The sequence below is a fragment of the Sabethes cyaneus genome, chromosome 2, assembly GCF_943734655.1.
Source record: "Sabethes cyaneus chromosome 2, idSabCyanKW18_F2, whole genome shotgun sequence".
Classification (NCBI taxonomy): Eukaryota; Metazoa; Arthropoda; class Insecta; order Diptera; family Culicidae; genus Sabethes; species Sabethes cyaneus.
The window spans coordinates 27,174,827-27,192,661 of record NC_071354.1 but is presented as its reverse complement, the minus strand read 5'-3'; the positions used below and the strand labels follow the sequence as shown (position 1 = coordinate 27,192,661).

The 17,835-nt window shown below is 37.9% G+C and overlaps 1 protein-coding gene across 4 annotated transcripts in view; it reads left to right on the top strand.

The window, feature by feature from the left end:
* Window positions 1-17,835, top strand: part of LOC128738028 (RNA-binding protein fusilli) — a 204,189-nt gene that overhangs the window by 164,037 nt on the left and 22,317 nt on the right. For all 4 annotated transcript variants that reach the window (XM_053832836.1, XM_053832837.1, XM_053832834.1 and 1 more), the window contains exon 7: window positions 12,143-12,253. In XM_053832836.1, coding sequence (XP_053688811.1) covers window positions 12,143-12,253 — 111 coding nt within the window. The remainder of the gene's footprint in view (window positions 1-12,142; window positions 12,254-17,835) is intronic.

Sequence of the window (17,835 nt, the reverse complement as noted above, 5' to 3'; positions counted from 1 at the left end):
GTGGCAATATAATTGCCACGGCCTTATAAAGGGTTAAACGGTCACACAGTCGAAAATTTTTCAAAAACGCATTCGTGATTAACCCATTTTTAATGAAATACGTTCAAAAACATTGGCAGTTATTACTACTTACCCTGTATTTGAAGGAAATCAATACTTTTTTTTTCGTTTTTCGTCGTTTTGATAGTCCGCATTTTGTCGTTGTTTTTGTTGTCTGTTTAATGTCTGCTAGTCGTTTTTCGTTCTTTCTGTCATCTTACTTTCTGGCATCTTTGCATCGTCTTTTTGTTTATTTTCAGTGAATTGTTGTTCTTGATGCTTTCTTTTCGTGATGTTTATTTTTGACCAAGTGGTCGCTTTCCTCGTAGAAATCACCTTTAGGTTTGTACGTTTTACTAGGTTTACCGACGATGAGCTAGTTTTCCTTGGCCCTTACTTGGATTCGTCAGTTCCGTTAATCAGTCATTCGCCAAAGTCAGTTACTGCCTCTTTTCAGCAAGCACTAAACACTGAAGTTTTTGGAGCGTCTTAGTAGAATACGAAACCTAAAAACTAAACAACACTAAACAACACTAAACAACCAAATCTGGCTAAATAATCAATTATACCAAAAAGTCATTATGCCAAATGACCATTATATCAAAAGACCATTATGCCAAACGGATTTATGTCGAATGGTGTTAGGCCTAAGAGCGTCATTTCAAATGACTATGCCCCTTTTTATTCCCTAGGTTAGCCACTTTTATTCCCCTAGGTTAGCCACTTTTTATTCCCTTTTTACCTACTTGTCATTACTTTTTTGTTATCTTTTCGTCGTCTTTTCGCCGCCTCTTCGTCGTTTTTTGTCTTTTATTTGCCGTCTTTTGGCCGTTCTATTGTTGGAATTTGGTCATCTTATTACTATTACATATTTCGACGTCATTTGTCATCTCCTTGTCCTTTCTTCGTATTCGTCGTTTTTTCGGCACCTCTCTGTCTCATATTTTTGCTATCTTTTCATAGTACAGTAATATTCCGATTTTGTCAGCCCCATGTTGAATTTTGGGCTGACAAAATCGGGAAATTTCGAAAAAAAAATTCCAAATTCAAGACTTCAGACCTTGCAATATCGAAGACTTCTATTAAAAATTAAATTTTAACCCTCAATTGGTCAACCGAAAGCTCAATGAACCGGGCACAGCACACTGGTCCAGAACCTTTTTTTGGTGCACATTAGCTTTGAGCGGGAAAATTTGGTTTTAGGTTTATGGAACCTTTGGAAGAGTTTCTTAAAATTAAAAGTTCTATCGTCCAGCGGAATTCAAATTTTGATAAGTCCCCCTAAAAGTGCAATAAAAAATTTATTTTTCTTCAGTTTCAATATAACACAGTGATGTGTTCTGCAAAGTTTTACAGCATATTATTACAAGAAATTTTGCTGAAGACAGTAACCTTCTATCTCTTCAGCAAAGATAGAAAAATCCTATTTCTCATAAATGAAAAGTCGTTAAAATCAGTTTTTCTATTTTGGCTGTTTTTGTAGTTGTTGTATGACTTTTTCCTGTTTTACAAAGTTGTACAAATAGTAAAAATACATAACATTGTTGAATATAGTATACCTCTATCTTTGCTTGTTTAGGAACTATAGAACTTTTACTATAAAAATACCCCAATTTTGATCCCGAATTACTCGCAGGAAGGCATCATTTTATTCAAAAACTCTCCCCAGAGAATCAGAATAGTTTCAAGCAGGCTGAAAAGTTTTATACATCATGTTTAAAAGCGCAAAAGTTAAACAAAATTTATAGGCTGACAAAAGCGGGATAAAAAGCTGATAAAATCGGGGGTAGACAAAATTTGGGAGCTGACAAAATCGGAACATTACTGTATTTTCGTCGTTTTCGAAGTATGTTTTTGGCATTTTTTGTCGCTTTTCTCGGCGTTTTTTCGTCCTTAGTTTGTCGTCTTTCAATTGTTTTTTTTTGTGTTTAGTTATTGTTTTGCCGTTTTTGTTGACTTCTTGTCACTTTTTCTTTGCTATTTTACATCGTTCTTTTTGTTGCCAAGACAACCAAAATGTCGTCTCTTTACTGTCTTTTTGTTTTCTTGTTTCGATTGTTTAAATTTTTTTTGGTGCTCTTTCACCCTTCTTTTTTCGTGTTTTTAGTCCTTTTTTTTGGTTCATCGTCCTTTTTGTCACTGTAGTGACGTATTTTTGTCGTCTTTTCATCGTATTATCTTCTTATAACCGTCGTTTTTTTGTCGTTTTTCGTTGTCTTTTCGTGGCTGGTATGCTGTTTTTTTGCCGTCTCTTAATTGTTTTTTCTCCGTATTTTCATCATTTTTTCATTGTTTTTTTTTGCTGTTTTTCTGTAGGCTTAAATGTTCAACAGTTTGCTTATAAAGGAACAACATTATTCACTTGACTGTACTCAGGTAACCAATAAGCAGTACCAATACAATCCGAATGCAAGGCAATATGCATTTGAACGGTGTCCCACATCAAATTGCATCATGGAAGAAACGCTGTAGAAAATTACCTATTGGGTATTTTCTCTTGAAAATTTGGGTAGAAGTAGTTTGGATTGTATTCTTTACACTGCATTATCGCGGTCAGTTTTACGCAAAGTGGACAATATGGCGTCACGTGAAAAGCAACATCGCGAATTTATTTTGCGCAAGTACCTGGAATATTCTCAAATCTCTTATCGTGGATGATGAGACTTACGTCAAGGCGGACTTCCGGTAGGTTCGGCTTTCACCCCCCAGCACTCCCAGGAGGAAGTAAGGATGCAGAAACTTTCAATGTTTGCCAAGAAATACATGATTTGGCCAGCGATCGTGATTTTGTACATAAGAAAAGTCACTTTTCATCCCTTAAAACCAGTGGCAACAAAAAGTTCCGTTTTTTCGATCGATTCTGCCCACTGTGGAACGGTAGGAGCAAAATTTTAAAATTTTTAAGTGATTTTATAAATTCAAACGAAAAAAAAAAACGTTTTGACATGTTAACATTGACGTGATTGGATGATTGCAGATTGCGAGAATAGCGAGACACTTGGCGTCGCGATCGATTTTTGGAGTTTGGTGACGGATTTCCGTTATAAATACTGGCGTTACCGCAATAAACGCACTAGCTGTTTGGTCTCGAGGATTGGACGGCGGGTGTGACTCTATGGTTTAAAGCTTTTGTCTACTACCGCGAACGCCTACGCCGTGCTGTGCTCAAGTTGCTATGTAGACTTATATTGGGACAGTGCATAAATGCCAGGGGATGGCAGATGAAAATTGTTCCATGAGTCGAGCCCTGATAAATTGATAACTACTAATGGTCCGAGATTTGTCTTCCTATTGGTTCATTTGTGGTCGTTGACATTCCGGCCTTTGGCAGAGCGATCTCATAGTCAGTTCGTGGAGTCCGCACAGGGCCGGAGTGACTCCGCCTGCGGGCGTAGGGCTGTGTTTTAGAGGGGTACTGTGTTTTAGTGGGCGACATTGCTCGTCTCGTCAGGTAGAACTGGCGTTTGAGGTCTTCCTGAAACTCTCATGATGACAATAGAAAAGGGCCCCGCTATTAAGCGACCAGCGTACTTACTTACTTTACTTGCTTATCCTGGCTCGCTGTCTCTCAGGATTTGACCTGCAATATAATGTTCTGCCAACTAACTCGGTCCATGGCTGTGCGTCTCCAATTTATCGTCAGTCCCACACTTAACAGGTCCTGCTCTACTTGGTCTAACCATCCAGCACGCTGCACACCTCTGCGTCTGATACCAATCGGATTCGAGGCGAAAATCATTTTTGGGGGATTGTTGTCCAGCATTCTCACAATATGTCCCGCCCATTGTATCCTTCTAGCGTTAGCAACTTTCTGGATACTGGGTTCGTCGAAGAACTGCGCCAGCTCGTGGTTGATCCTTCTCCTCCATACACCGTTCTCACATACACCGCCAAAGATGGTCCTAAGCACACGACGTTCAAAAACGACCAGTGCTTTCAGGTCCCCGTCGAGCATTGTCGACGTTTCGTGCCCATAGAACACTACCGGTCTTATTAGCGTTTTGTATATGGTATATTTGGTACGGGGATGAAGCTTACCAGACCTTAGGGTCTTGTGGAGTCCGTAGTAAGCACGACTTCCTGTAAGAATACGTCTGCGTATTCCTCTGCTGCAAGTGTTATCCGACGTCATCATCGACCCGAGGTATACAAATTCGTCCACCACCTCGAACTCGTCCCCGTCGACTAGCATACTATTGGCTATTTGCCTAAGTGACTGGTTGGATAACCCGAAAAAAAGAAAAAAATCCGATTTAATCCACCTAGTGGTGAAAGGAACCTTTGTTATACGGTCTTACTTGCTATTTGAGATAGAAATCCACACGTTTTCGGAACATAATTCATCTATTGGTCAACGTTGCGTAATGCGTTGGTTTACATAAAATTTTTGAAAATTGAATAAGTTTACAAATTTTGAACAAAATAGGAACACTTTTAAATTTTGATAGATCCTTTTTTCATGAAATTGCTGAGTAAGGATAAGTAAGTTGTTATTAATTTGAGTAAGTGCAAATAAAAGTAAGTTGTAATAGGAAATCTTATTCTTTAACATATACATTGCCTACTAAAGGTCTAGTTTATAGGTTTTTGAACTATGCATAATTTCCTGTAATGCCATTCTATTTGATTCACATCAATAGAGTTCTCTAGAATAATTTTCATCAATTTTTATTAACCTTCGGTTACTCACGCTGTTGTATTTTGTACAACACGTGTAGGTTTTTCAACGCCATATTGTTATAAAGTTACAAATCGTTGTTTAACTAACGTATATTCTTCAATGAACTTATTCTGAGCAAAATGTCATAATTATTCAATGCATTAATAATTTAAATTGTTGGGAAAATAGATCAGCATAAACCGCCATCACAGAAACGAAGCAATCAGCAAGCGATGTGTACCGCAATCGACCCCAAGTGGAATTTTCTCTCGTTTCTCCATATGGAAAAATGGTGTCTGTATGCAGCAAAACTACCCAATGTAAAATGTTTAAAATGTATCCGTCTGCTGGTAGTCGAGTAATTCGTAGTCAAAATTAGGGTATTTTTTATAATCAAAGTTCTACAGTTCCTAAACAAGCAATCATACTGTATACTGTTTTCAGCAAAGTTGTGTATTTTTACTATTTGTACAATTTTGTAGTACATGAAAAAGTCATTCAACAATTACAAAAAGAGCAAAAATAGAAAAACTGATTTTACAAATTCATATACAATAAATAAGATTTTTCTATCTTCGCTGCAGAGATAGAAGGTTACTGTCTTTAGCAAAATATCTTGTAATAATATGCACTATAACTTTGCAGAACACATCAATGTGTTATATTAACACTGAAGAAAAATATTTTATTTATTTCACTTTTAGGGGGATTAATCAAAATTTTAATTCCACCAAACGATAGAGCTTTTAATTTCAAGAAACTCTTCCAAAGGTTCGATAAACCTAAAACCAAGCTTACCCAGTCAAAACTCTAGTGCACACGTTTTCTTTGGTTTGCGGCTATTGTGCGCGCGAGTAACTGCGTTACAAAAATTGGCGCGAGTGTTCGAGGGTTAATATCTTTTGACCGGTAAAACCAATTCTTATGAAATTTTGCATATATATTCGTAGTGTCAAAACCTCTCGTTTGATATTAAAATAATTGAAATTAGGTAAATTATCTTGGTTAAAATCATTATAAATTTTTGTTAATTTTGGTGTCGTGTATACGGTTGCTCATAATTTTCAAATTGAACGTCCAATCAAAAAATCATTCAATAGTAATCTATTAGGATATATTATCTTTCAAATGAGACTAATAGCGCATAAATCGGTTTGGCCATCTCTAAGAAACAGGCGATAATTATTACCCTGTCAAAACAGGTTTTTTAAGCATAACTTTTAAACTACTTGTTTGTTTTCAATTAAAAATTTCTGAATAATTTAGCTTTAATAAGAGCTTTCATTTGATACTAAGATTGCTGAAATCGGTCATGTAGTTCTAGAGAAACCCGTGTCACGTATTTTTCACATTTTTGCTTATAACTTTTAAACGAAACGTCGTGTCACGAAGCAATTCAATAGTGATCTACTAGACAATAATACCTTTCAAACAAAAGTAATAGCGAACGATTCGGTTCAGCCATCTCTGAGAAACAGGCGATAGAAAAAATCATTACATACATACACACACACACACACACACACACACACACACACACACACACACACACACACACACACACACACACACACACACACACACACACACACACACACACACACACACACAGACATTGCTCAAATCGACGAACCCTTCTTCTTCTTCTTCAGCAGCATAGAGCCGGGGTGGCTCGTGCTGTTTCAAGCACTCGTCTCCATTCAACTCGGTCTTGGGCCACTCGTCGCCAATTTCCTAGTCGTCTCAGAAGTCGCAAATCGCTTTCGACCTGGTCGAGCCATCGTGCACGTTGGGCCCCCCTGTTCCTGGTGCCGGTGGGGTTGTTGAAGAGGACCGTTTTCGTCGCACTGTCGTCCGGCATCCTTACGACGTGTCCGGCCCACCGTAGCCTGCTAACTTTCGCTAGATGTACGATGGGAGTCTCCCCAAGCAGTGCCTGTAGCTCGTGATTCATACGCCTCCGCCACTCTCCGCTTTCAGTTTGTACTCCGCCAAATATCGTCCGCAGCACTTTCCGCTCAAACACGGCAAGGGCGCGTATGTCCTCCGTAAGCAGCGTCACGGCTTCAAGTCCATAAAGAACTACCGGTCTAATAATGGTTTTGTACATTGTTAGCTTCGTGCGGCGGCGTATGCTTCCTGATCGCAGCGTTTTGCGAAGGGCAAAGTAGGCCCGATTTCCCGCTTGGATGCGCCGCTGGATCTCCTTACTAGTGTTGTTGTCCGCGGTCACCAGCGATCCCAAATACACGAACTCTTCTACCACTTCTAGTTCGTCGCCGTCAACGGTTACCGTCCGTGGGAGGCGCGCATTTGTTTCCTTTGAGCCTCTTCCTTTCATGTATTTGGTCTTCGACGCATTTATTTTTAGCCCAATTCTCCTAGACTCCGCTTTCAGTCTGGCGTAGATTGCCTCCGCCGTCGCAAAGTTCCTGGCAATGATATCGAAGTCATCTGCAAAGCCTAGAAGTTGGCTACTCTTGGTAAAAATCGTGCCTCTCGTTTCAATGCCCGCTCGTCGGATCACCCCCTCAAGAGCGATGTTGAACAGCATGCAGGATAGACGAACCCTATCGATTGGTATATGTGACTTGGCCCTCCGGGCCTCGGATCAATTTCGTGTTTTTCGACCAATTTTTAAACCTTTGTTATAGTATAACAAAGGTAAAAAGGAAGAAATTTTCAACCTTGGAAAATCGCTAAACCCGTAAAACTACGAATAAATTCTTAGATTTAACGGGTGGCAACTAAAATGTTGGAATTTTTTTGCGGCCCTTATGCTCAACAACAAACGAGCTCAGAGTGGAATGAGAGTATGTATGTGTTAGCTCTCTCTTTCCTCTTTTTGTTAATATTTTTTGTTTTGTTTATGCTTGCCCAGTTTTGCTAAAATGGCGTCGAAACAAGAAGCATTTCGGGAGCGTGTTGTACACTTCTACGAACTTCAACAGAAATCTCGGCAAAAAGCATACGGTACCACATTTAAAAAGCAAATATGTTGCGGCTTCGACTGTTTACCATATCCTAAGATGCCCAACAACTATTCGCAAGCAAGGTAGTGGAAGACCGGGCAAAATTATGAACGCAGAAGGACATCGTTCTCTTTCTCGTTTCTTCAACACCAAGCCATCTGGTTTGGCTAACAATTAAGATGCACCAAGCGAATATTTGAAGAAAATTTTGATCCCGTTTCTACAAAAACATCATGCAGATGGACAATACGTGTTTTGGGCGAATAGAGCATCATCGCATTACAAACACAATCGTTCCTGAATACCCATTCGATCCCATTTTTACCCAAAAACCACGACCCGAAATATCAGTCTCAGTGCGCCCAGTCGAAGATTTCTTCGGGATTTTGAGTTGCTTGGTGTACAAAAATAACTGGAGAGCCACGAACTGCAAACAGTTGATTGGTAGAAACACTGGCCCAACAAGTTAGACGTCGTATGTTCGATTCTCGACTGGAAGTAAAACTGAGTGCTGATGAAGTTGGTTACAAAGTCCTCTGTCAAACAAACTCGGGAGGTCCAGTTCCGAAAGCAGAACGTGGCACGGCGTCTACGCTTACTTGTTCTCAACAATTGACGACCAACATTTCAAGCCGAAATCAAACATGTAAACAAACCGAATATGGGTACGTTTTTGCTGAGTTGTCATACCATATAATATGGCCGTCAATTGGAGTTGTGTTGCTCGACCATAGCGAGGATTACGATATTACGTACGCACCTCTTATGCCTCTAATGTATGCATTGAGTCTGGCCGATATGTGGTTTCTACAAGACGGCGCTGCATGTCACACGGCAAGAGATGAGCGTGATGAGTAAATAATCTCATTTTTTGATCGGTAAATTTGTTACGCAGATCATGTGATTTCACACCTCTAGATTATGTGTACTTTTTCTGGAAATGCGAAGTTTCCCGTCTATACGGATAAAACAGCATCGACTGCGACCTTAGAAGATAATATTCCATGGGTCATTGGTCAGGTACTAGTTGAAGTGCTCTGAAAAGCGGTGCGAAATTGGAGCCTTATCGCGTAGTCGCGGCTTTCATTTGCATGAAACCAACCATTGGTCCAAATATTTTTTTACAATTTCGAACGAATCTTTAAAAAAATTAATCTTTACTATAGCACCAGCAAGTAATTGAAGGTATCAATTTGAGGTATTAGTGACTTGAGTTCACCGTGAAAAACGTTGCTCGTCTGAAACTTTAGGAAAATAAAGGTTTTATTAGTATTGCTTATTTATTCTTATTATACCTTACATATAGTCATCCGCGTTGAAGCGGCATTCCCACACAGTGTTATAAATATATTTCTAAACACGTCAAGAAAGTTTACTATTTTTTAACATTCTAAAGATGAGGTGATTATTATTTGATCGTATCTCTTTGATTATCAAAAAAACCAAAGTATACTTTACTGGATAATTTCGATCTACAATGTAGATACAACGTAAAATGCATCACAGAGTCGTTCACTCCTGCATCGTTTTGCCTTTCTACTATATAAATATATAGTATAAAGGTATAGAAATCACTTGGAAAACCGAAAATGGAAAGAAGGTCCTGCGGGCCGAATGTCATATACCATTCGATTCAGTTTCGAAAACTGAGCATTTTCTGTGTGTGTGTATGTATGTGTGTGTGTGTGTGTGTGTGTGTGTGTGTGTGTGTGTGTGTGTGTGTGTGTGTATGTGTGTGTGTGTGTGTGTATGTGACGCTTTTAATCTCACTCACTTTTCTCGGAGATGGCTGGACCGATTTTAATGTTCTTAGTGTCAAATAAAAGGTCTGGGTGTCCCATTGGTCGCTATTGAATTTCATACTGATCGGACTTTTAGTTCAAAAGTTATGTATAAAAATATGAAAAATATGGGACTTCATTATCTCATAGGTCCCTTAACCGATTTGAACAAAATTGATTGCATATGAAAGAGGAGCCTTGCAAACCCTTAACTTCCAAATTTCATGACGATTGGGCTTGTAGTTTGAAAGTTACATAAAGAAATGTGAAAAATAGTATTTAAAACATATTTTTGTAACATATAAGCATTAATTCAATGAAAAACATCACACATTTTATTATTATTTGAAAATAACTGCTGAGATCTATCAAACGAAACCGAGTTATTTAAAATCGGACGGTTCATTCAAAAGTTATTTGAACTTTAACACTTAAGCACCGTATATTAAACCGTTAAAACGTGTGAAATCAAAACAAATGTTGATTGTATATAATGTGTGTGATGTATGTGTGTATGTATGTATGTATGTATGTATGTATGTATGTATGTATTATGTATGTATTTATGCATGTATGTATGTATGTATTATGTATGTATTTATGCATGTATGTATGTATGTATGTATATATGCATGTATGTATGTATGTATGTATGTATGTATGTATGTATGTATGTATGTATGTGTGTGTATGTGATCCCAAGCAACAATGTGAGTTTGATTGTACTCTTATGGTGGTTTTCATGACCAATTGTGGTCTTGAATGCTATCATAAGAGTGTAATAAAACTCAAATTGTTACTTGGGATGACAATTTGCAATTTTTAAATTTGCATTGAAATTCAAGAAAAGATGTTTCTCACTTTTCTGAATCAATTGTCTAAAGTTTTTGAAGCCTCTTAGTGGAATACGAAATTTGAAATTAAAGAAAAGAAAAAACTTTTACCGACTAAATTCCACTATTTAATATTTATTCGCGACAGATACGTATACGCTTTGAAATAAGACACTGATGAAGCCTGCACGTCGTAGGCGAACTACGTATCTGTTGCAAATAAATATTAAACAGTGGGATTTAATCGAAAAGCTTTTTCTTTTCTTTGATTTCAGATTTCAATTGTCATTTTGTTCACTTGCTGTTACTCACAATTGTACAAGAAAAGCAAACAGCGAAGAAAAGCAGTTAATTTAAGCATGTAGGTCTTTTTAATCAATAGATACTAGAGCTTAGAAATGTTATATGAAAAATAGGAAGTAAACGTTGCACGGTAGTAATTTTGTAAGATTTGTTTTCGTTAATGACATTTTAAAGGACAGATGTCTTATGGCATGTATCATGTTTCAACAAATAAATCAAAAATGATAAGCACTGGAAATCATATCGATCATATTTCCTATTCTCAAGCATGCTTAAGGCGCAGCTTGCACTATTTTTCGACCTCATCTTGTTTTCCTAACCCTCTAACATTGTAAAAACGATGCGATCAAGCTAATGACTATCTTTTCATGAAAGTACATTCAAAAGAAGCTTAAGTTTTGATTTTCATGCAAAAATAATTATCTGAAGGAGCGCCAGCTAAGAAAAAGTTCAATTTCTCTTTTTCATATCTAATGCTCTATTCAGTTATTTTTTCTAATTCAGATATATCGCAAAATTGAAGCCAAGCAAACTAATAGTAAAATTTTGAGATTAATCATTTTGTTGTCGATATCCTTTGTCTTCAAAAGTGAAGTATAATAATAATTTTTCTGAACTCTTGTTTTTCAAAGATGCTAACTTTTGAACGCATGGTATTAATTATCAAAAAATCTGTTATGAACACATATTTCATATTGTCAATTCAAAACAAGTTTCGTATATGGCTCTGAAGCCCAAAAATTAAGGCCGACCGATTATAAAACTAAATAAGGTTTTACAAGTATTTACGCACCCAAGGAAAGAAAATTTAATTATTCTACGCAATACGTTGGTAATTTTACTGGCAAATAAGGATTTTGAGGAATACGGAACGGATATTTAAAAATATAGTCAAGTTAATTATACATAGACGTTCCTGAGAAATTAAATAATGATTATTATGGCAGTAGAAAGGCTAGGTCACGCCGCTAGGTGGATTAATTCGGGTTTTTTTTTTTGGGTTCCGCTCGAAAATTCGATGACGTAGAAAGAAACTGACGGCTTAATTAAAACGATATGACGCTACTGCAGACGATCGGTTTTAGCAGATGTACATACAACACATGTGGTGCAGTTAATAAAACTCGTAGAGAAGAAAACAAAAAAAAGTAGAAGGAAAACTTTACACCAAGCAAAATTGTTGGATCATCTCATTTGGTGACGTATTGAGTAAAGTACGTCACTCTATTCAGTTATTATGGCGTGTTGTTTTTTTGTCTATGTTTACTCGAAACAGCAGCTAATTTTGGTGATTGCGTTGTGATGTTACTTTTACGTCAGTTACGTGGTCCTGGATCTTTTTATGATCAGTATATTTGCACCATGAATGCGTGTACTTTTAATAAGTCCCATTTTTTTCAACCTAATCCGCTGTCTGATGTGCGTGACAGCTTCGGTTTAATACTAAACGTAAATTGCATAGCGCATTCGTGTTTGTCGTAGCTTAGTGTATCGTACATACTTCTGTAAGTTTACAGAAATTAACTGCCGTTTTTTCTCATTTCTGTTTTTCAGCTCAATTGATGACGAAATCGATGGCACGTGTATAGTGCGTGCGCGTGGACTACCCTGGCAGAGCAGCGATCAGGACATCGCTCGGTTCTTCCGGGGGTTGAATGTGGCGAAGTAAGTATCATCCTTCTGTTCTCAAATTAGGTTAAGCCTTTGCCAACTAACTCATCCTCATCCTAATAAAATCCGCTACAATCACTACACGTAGCACTCACCGTATGCTCTAGAAACAGTTCAAGTTACAGCAAAAATATATAAATACAGTCAAACAGTTGATAATAGAACGACCTTTTCACATTGGGAGTCACGTACCGGTGCTGGTCGGAACGTGCTCTGCACTGTTCGCCATCGAACAAGTAATGATTTTGCCCATAAAGTAAAGTGACCTCAACCGGTTGGCCACTTACAAAGTGGGAGAGAAAAAAATTCATTAAAAATCTTTCTTGTCGTTCATGCTAGTATGTATTAAAAATTAAAACAGTATACAAACTTTGCCTTTTTTGTAATCGTAAAAAATCATTTCAAAGCAATACCGTTAACCGAAGTGTTTTTGTTCAATGGCGCTACATTTATTTTCGAAGTACAAATGTTACGTGTGAACTGAAAGCATTATGGTTAAAACTTTGTGAAAGTCCTGTGAAAGGGTTTTGATTTTACATAAAACTGTAGTTGACATTAGAAAAAACCATTCCAAGTAACGGTAGGGCCGGACATTTTTCACTCACATCAGCAAAGACCGCAACCAAACGACTCGTGCGATCGATATTTTTCCCGGATTGTTTTGAAAACCTAGTAATGTAATAATACCACTACACCAGAATCGGTTGGCGCTTGCTTGCCTTTGCTACACAAAACACCACCGCCAGTTGGGCGCGAGAATCCCATCGAAAGCGACAACATCGTAGCGCGCAGAACGTACTGTACTGTATGTAACTCGGAGGTCGGACGTCGCGGTGCACGATCGACAATTTTCCACGGCAGCAACCTGTTGTGTCCGGTCCGGTCGGTGAAACGAAAATTGCAAAATTTGCAGTACAATAAAATTGTTCCAAACCGAAACCCGCGGTTCAGTGCACGAATAGGTTTCGTGCTAGATCGCAAACGCCTTGTGTGTCGGTCCGGTTGGTGGAAATAATGTGAAGAGGGTCATTGGATCCCGCGGATGAGTCGTTGTGAAACAATTTAAACTGAAGTTAACCTAGAGGAAAACATGAGTGAAAGTGAGAACGTTAGTGAGGTTCCGGCTGCGAGTGCGACCGATGATGTTACCAGCGATGGTTATGCAACGAACTCGACACCTTCGAAAGATTCTGATGCTAGCGAACAGATAGGTAGCGGCACCGCTGCTAGTGCTGCCGGGGATTCGTGGACAGGACTGAAACCTGCTGTCGAAGCGGGCAGCGCCAATCAAGGGTACGATGTGCTAATTATTTGCAGCAAATATATAGTTCAGTTAATGCGGCGCCTTCTGAAGCTATCGGAGAAATTTTGATTGATGGGTTTGATAAGGCAACACTTCAAAGTAACGGAACAGTTTGCTGAGTAGTTGAGTTGTGCTGCAATTATTTAACATTCCGATTAGGGGAGAGTTGTGCTAAGCCGGGACAACTGATTGTTTATGTGAATTTTGCTTCAAACAGCATGCAAGGATTACGTAATTTTAAACTTATTGTTCAAACAAGCAGCATAATGAAGAAGCATGAGAACTGGGATGCTATTTCTACTGTTTGTTTCTTACAACTGTTTAGAAATATTTTTATTAAATAAACTATAAGAATCCTAAGGTATGTGAAACATGAAAAAAGACAAAGCCTAATTGGACTACTATCAGAACGTTTCACGCTTCCACTAAATTTCACCGGAACAGCCTCCATTGATACAATTAATAGATAACTGGACCGTAGCCATTAGAAGAATGAGACATGTATGCATCAACGATATGAAGTGTCTAAAATTAATAAAAAGTTAGAAGGATGGTAATCGGTCTGTCAATTTATGTGTCATGCATGATTATGCAATTGTAAAATACGATGAAAAGTGAATTTTTTGAAGCTTCAAACAAAATCTTCTGGTAGAGCAAACTCGAGGCTACAAAATACCATTCCTGTAAAATCATTCCTTTCAAACGTTGTACCCCTTTTCCTCGGAAACTTTTCCCCATTCAAACTCCGCTTTTTGAACGATCATTTGACTGTTTTTTGAATCCAGTCAATCTGCCGCTTGCGCTGCTGCCGTCTTACAATTCATGCGGCATCTCAGCAAAAGCAAACAGTCGATCTCCCGTTTTGCTTTGCGCTTTGAGAATATAAACTGCAAACTGACTGGAAGCATACGGTGACGTATTTTTTCGTTTCTCTTTTTGTCTCCAAATCGGGCTGCTCACAGTAATAGTTTGTCACCCGGACGTCGGTCCGACGCAAGCAAGATATTCGTTTGTATTGGACGGAGTCCGACCGACTTCTTCCATGCACATGTAGTGGTTGTTTTTTTTTTGTAGTATTGAATCATAAGATTGTGCGGTTGCTTTTCATTAGCGTGGTGACTGCCATTCATTTGACTGTTTTGCAGTCATTCGCTGCTCCAAACGGTAAAGGCAACTTGATCGAAACGAAAATGTTAAAAAGCTTTAGAACGCGTTCGTTCTACTGCGTGCAATCGGCGTTTGACTGAGCAAACTGCCAGTTGTGTTATGCACAGCGTTCATATTCCACCACTAAACGGACGGTGTTAACTTGAATGCGCGTTGGTGTGACTGCGGTAGAAAGAAAGGATCGGTCGAAGCCCTGGATCTGACATGAGGTTTGTCATAATCTGTACGGATCGCGACAAAGTGTTTGTCGCTTACAAGTAGTGATGTCAATGAATCTGAATTTGATCGCTTCTATGAACTTGATCGCGAGAAGCGATTTTTTTCCATCCCTGCTTAAGTGTAGTGAAGTACTGGACATAGGGAGTTGTATGAATCATGTGTGACATGTAGTCTAATTCTAGAGAATAAATAGACTTCGAAAGAATACTGATTTAAGAAACGAGGGGGCGCCAAATGCAACTTACTCTAGGGTCACCATGATGTCACGCTACGGCTTTGGAATCCGGCCCAGAATCTGGTTCCAAAATCTGATAAAAATGTGGTCCAAAACATGGTTCACAATCTAGTCCAAATCTGTTCCGGAATCTGGTTCAAAATCTGATAGTCACTAATCACTAAAAACTAAAACTGATCAATAAACTGTGGCCCAAAATCTGCTTCAGGTCTATAATTTGATCCAAGAAATCTTATCAAAAATGCGGTCCAAAATTTGATTTATAACCTGGTCTCGTTCGAGAATGTGGTCCAAAATTTGATTCAAATCTGTATCTGAAATCTGATAGAAAAGTGGACCAAAATGCGGTCCAAGTCCAAAATTTTGTCCAGGTCCAACATTTAGTTTTAGTACCTGCTCCGGAATTTAGTCAAAATCTGTTATAAAAGTTGTTCAAAAGTTTGTTTCAAAATCTTTACAAAATGTGGTCTAGAATTCAGTCCAGGTACAGAATTTGGTTGGTGGTTTAAAATCTTATCAAAAATAATAAACTTGGAAGAAACGAGGGTGTACTAAATCGTTTCTTCTCCAAGGGCGCCATAATGTCGCGTTACGGCTCTGTGCCAGTGGTCTCATTTTATTTATCTATTTTTTTCTTCTCATTTTCGCTCTCATTTTTTTCTTTCCGTCCACCTTTTCGTCGCTTTTTTCTACTTTCGCTACCTCTTTTTTCTCTCCTTTCCTGCTTTTCTTTTATTTTTTCTTCACAATTTTTCTTGTTTATTTCTCTTCACACTGGTTTTTTCGCATTTTTTCTAAACAGTTTTTAAAATTTTTTAGATATTTTTATTTTTTCCATCTCGTTTTTTTTATCTATTAATTCCCTTTGTATGTTTTTCTTTACATTTTTCTCTTATTTTCATCTTCCCATTTCATTTACGCGGATGTGCTCAAAATGTTTATTTTTTCGCGTAGTGTTGAAATCCACAAAGTTTGTTTTTACGCGTAATTTTGGTTTTTTACGCGAATTTTGGAATTTACATGGTTTTTTTACGCAGTTTTCGGAATTTACGCGGTTTTCGGAACTTACGCGGTTTTTAACGCGATTTTCGGAATTTATGCGGTTTTTTTTACGCGGTTTTGATTTACGCGGGACGTATCCTTCGCGTAAAAAGCGACTTGAGTGTAGGTACTATTGTTATAAAAACATTTTTCTTATTTTTTGCTTTTCAGTTTTTTCTCATGTTCATTTTTTTTATTGACTTCGTTAGTGTGAGATTAGACTAGATTAGATCATGTTCATTGTTTTTTTAATCAATTTTATCTCTTTCATCTTTGTCTTCTCTTTCTTTTTATTTCCCCTTCTCATTTTTTTCATTTTTCTTTCGCCTTTTTTCAAATTTCCTTATACCCATTTTTTCTTTACGTTTTTGCTTGTCGTTTTCTCCTCATACTTTCTGCTTCCTTTCCATTTTTCTTTTTTGTCTTTTTTCATTCTTACTTTTCGCTTCTGTTTTTTCTTTTTTTTCTTATTTTTTCATTACATTTTTCTCTCATATTTTTTCGCTTTACGTTGTTGCTTTGTTTTACATATTATTCGTCTAATTTGTTTTCTTCTTCCATTTTTAAACGTGTTTTCCAAAAATGACGCTTTTCTTCTCGTTTTCTCATTTTTTCTTCTCATGTCGTCGTGTTAAATATCCTTCGCAGTTTTTCATTTTTGTCTTGATTTTTTCTTATTTTCTCTTCACATTTTATCATGTTTTATGTACCCTTTTTTCTTTTCTCTCTTTTCCAATCGTTGTCTCTTCTCTCTTTCTCTCTCTCTCTCTCTCTCTCTCTCAAATGAACCAAGAACCTTTGTACTTCGACGTAGAATGGGCTGTCATCATTGAGCTATTGATTTTCCGGTTCCGGCTTCAGCACCATCTCAACGCGTAAATTGGTATGCCATAAGCTGTTTCTGCAACGACGTACCTATCGAAGTACGGCGGCCAATACTGAAGACAATATTGAAGTATCTGGTACAGTCATTTAAGGCCATTTTCAATTTAGAAACCAAAAAAAAAAAAACGGTAGAATCAGAGTCTTCGCTAATTCGTTTAGGCAAACACGCATGTGATGTCCTTAGAATACGAAGAAATATGTTTACACAAATTGCTTTATACCACTTGAGATTGTCTTGAACGGAACCACAGAACAGAAGTGGAAGGTAAAATCCAAACACGTACATGCCACTTTCTGCACATACTAACGAACCTGACGGTGACGAGTCACTTTTTTCCACGAAAACACCCGAACGCTTACGAATGCACATGAAAGCATATGAAAGCTGCTATGTGGTCGGCAGCGAGCGTTCTGCTTATATTGCTGTTATTCGCTTCTATACGAAAACCTTACCAAAGAAAAATAAAAACAAAAATGACTCTGTTACCAGTTTTGAACGCCGAATCGTTCGAACTTCCACTTCTGTTCTGTGACGGAAAGCTTAAGGTTGTTGGCTTCACTTTTTGGCTCGATACGGTGACCTTCAATAGTGACGACAAAAGGTTTCTCTCGCTTCGTGATGTAGCTCTTGATTGACAAGATAAATTAATTTCTGTACAGGCATTTCGGGATTAATGCACATTGAACATCATCTGCAAACGTATACATTCGGTAGAGCATTTATGT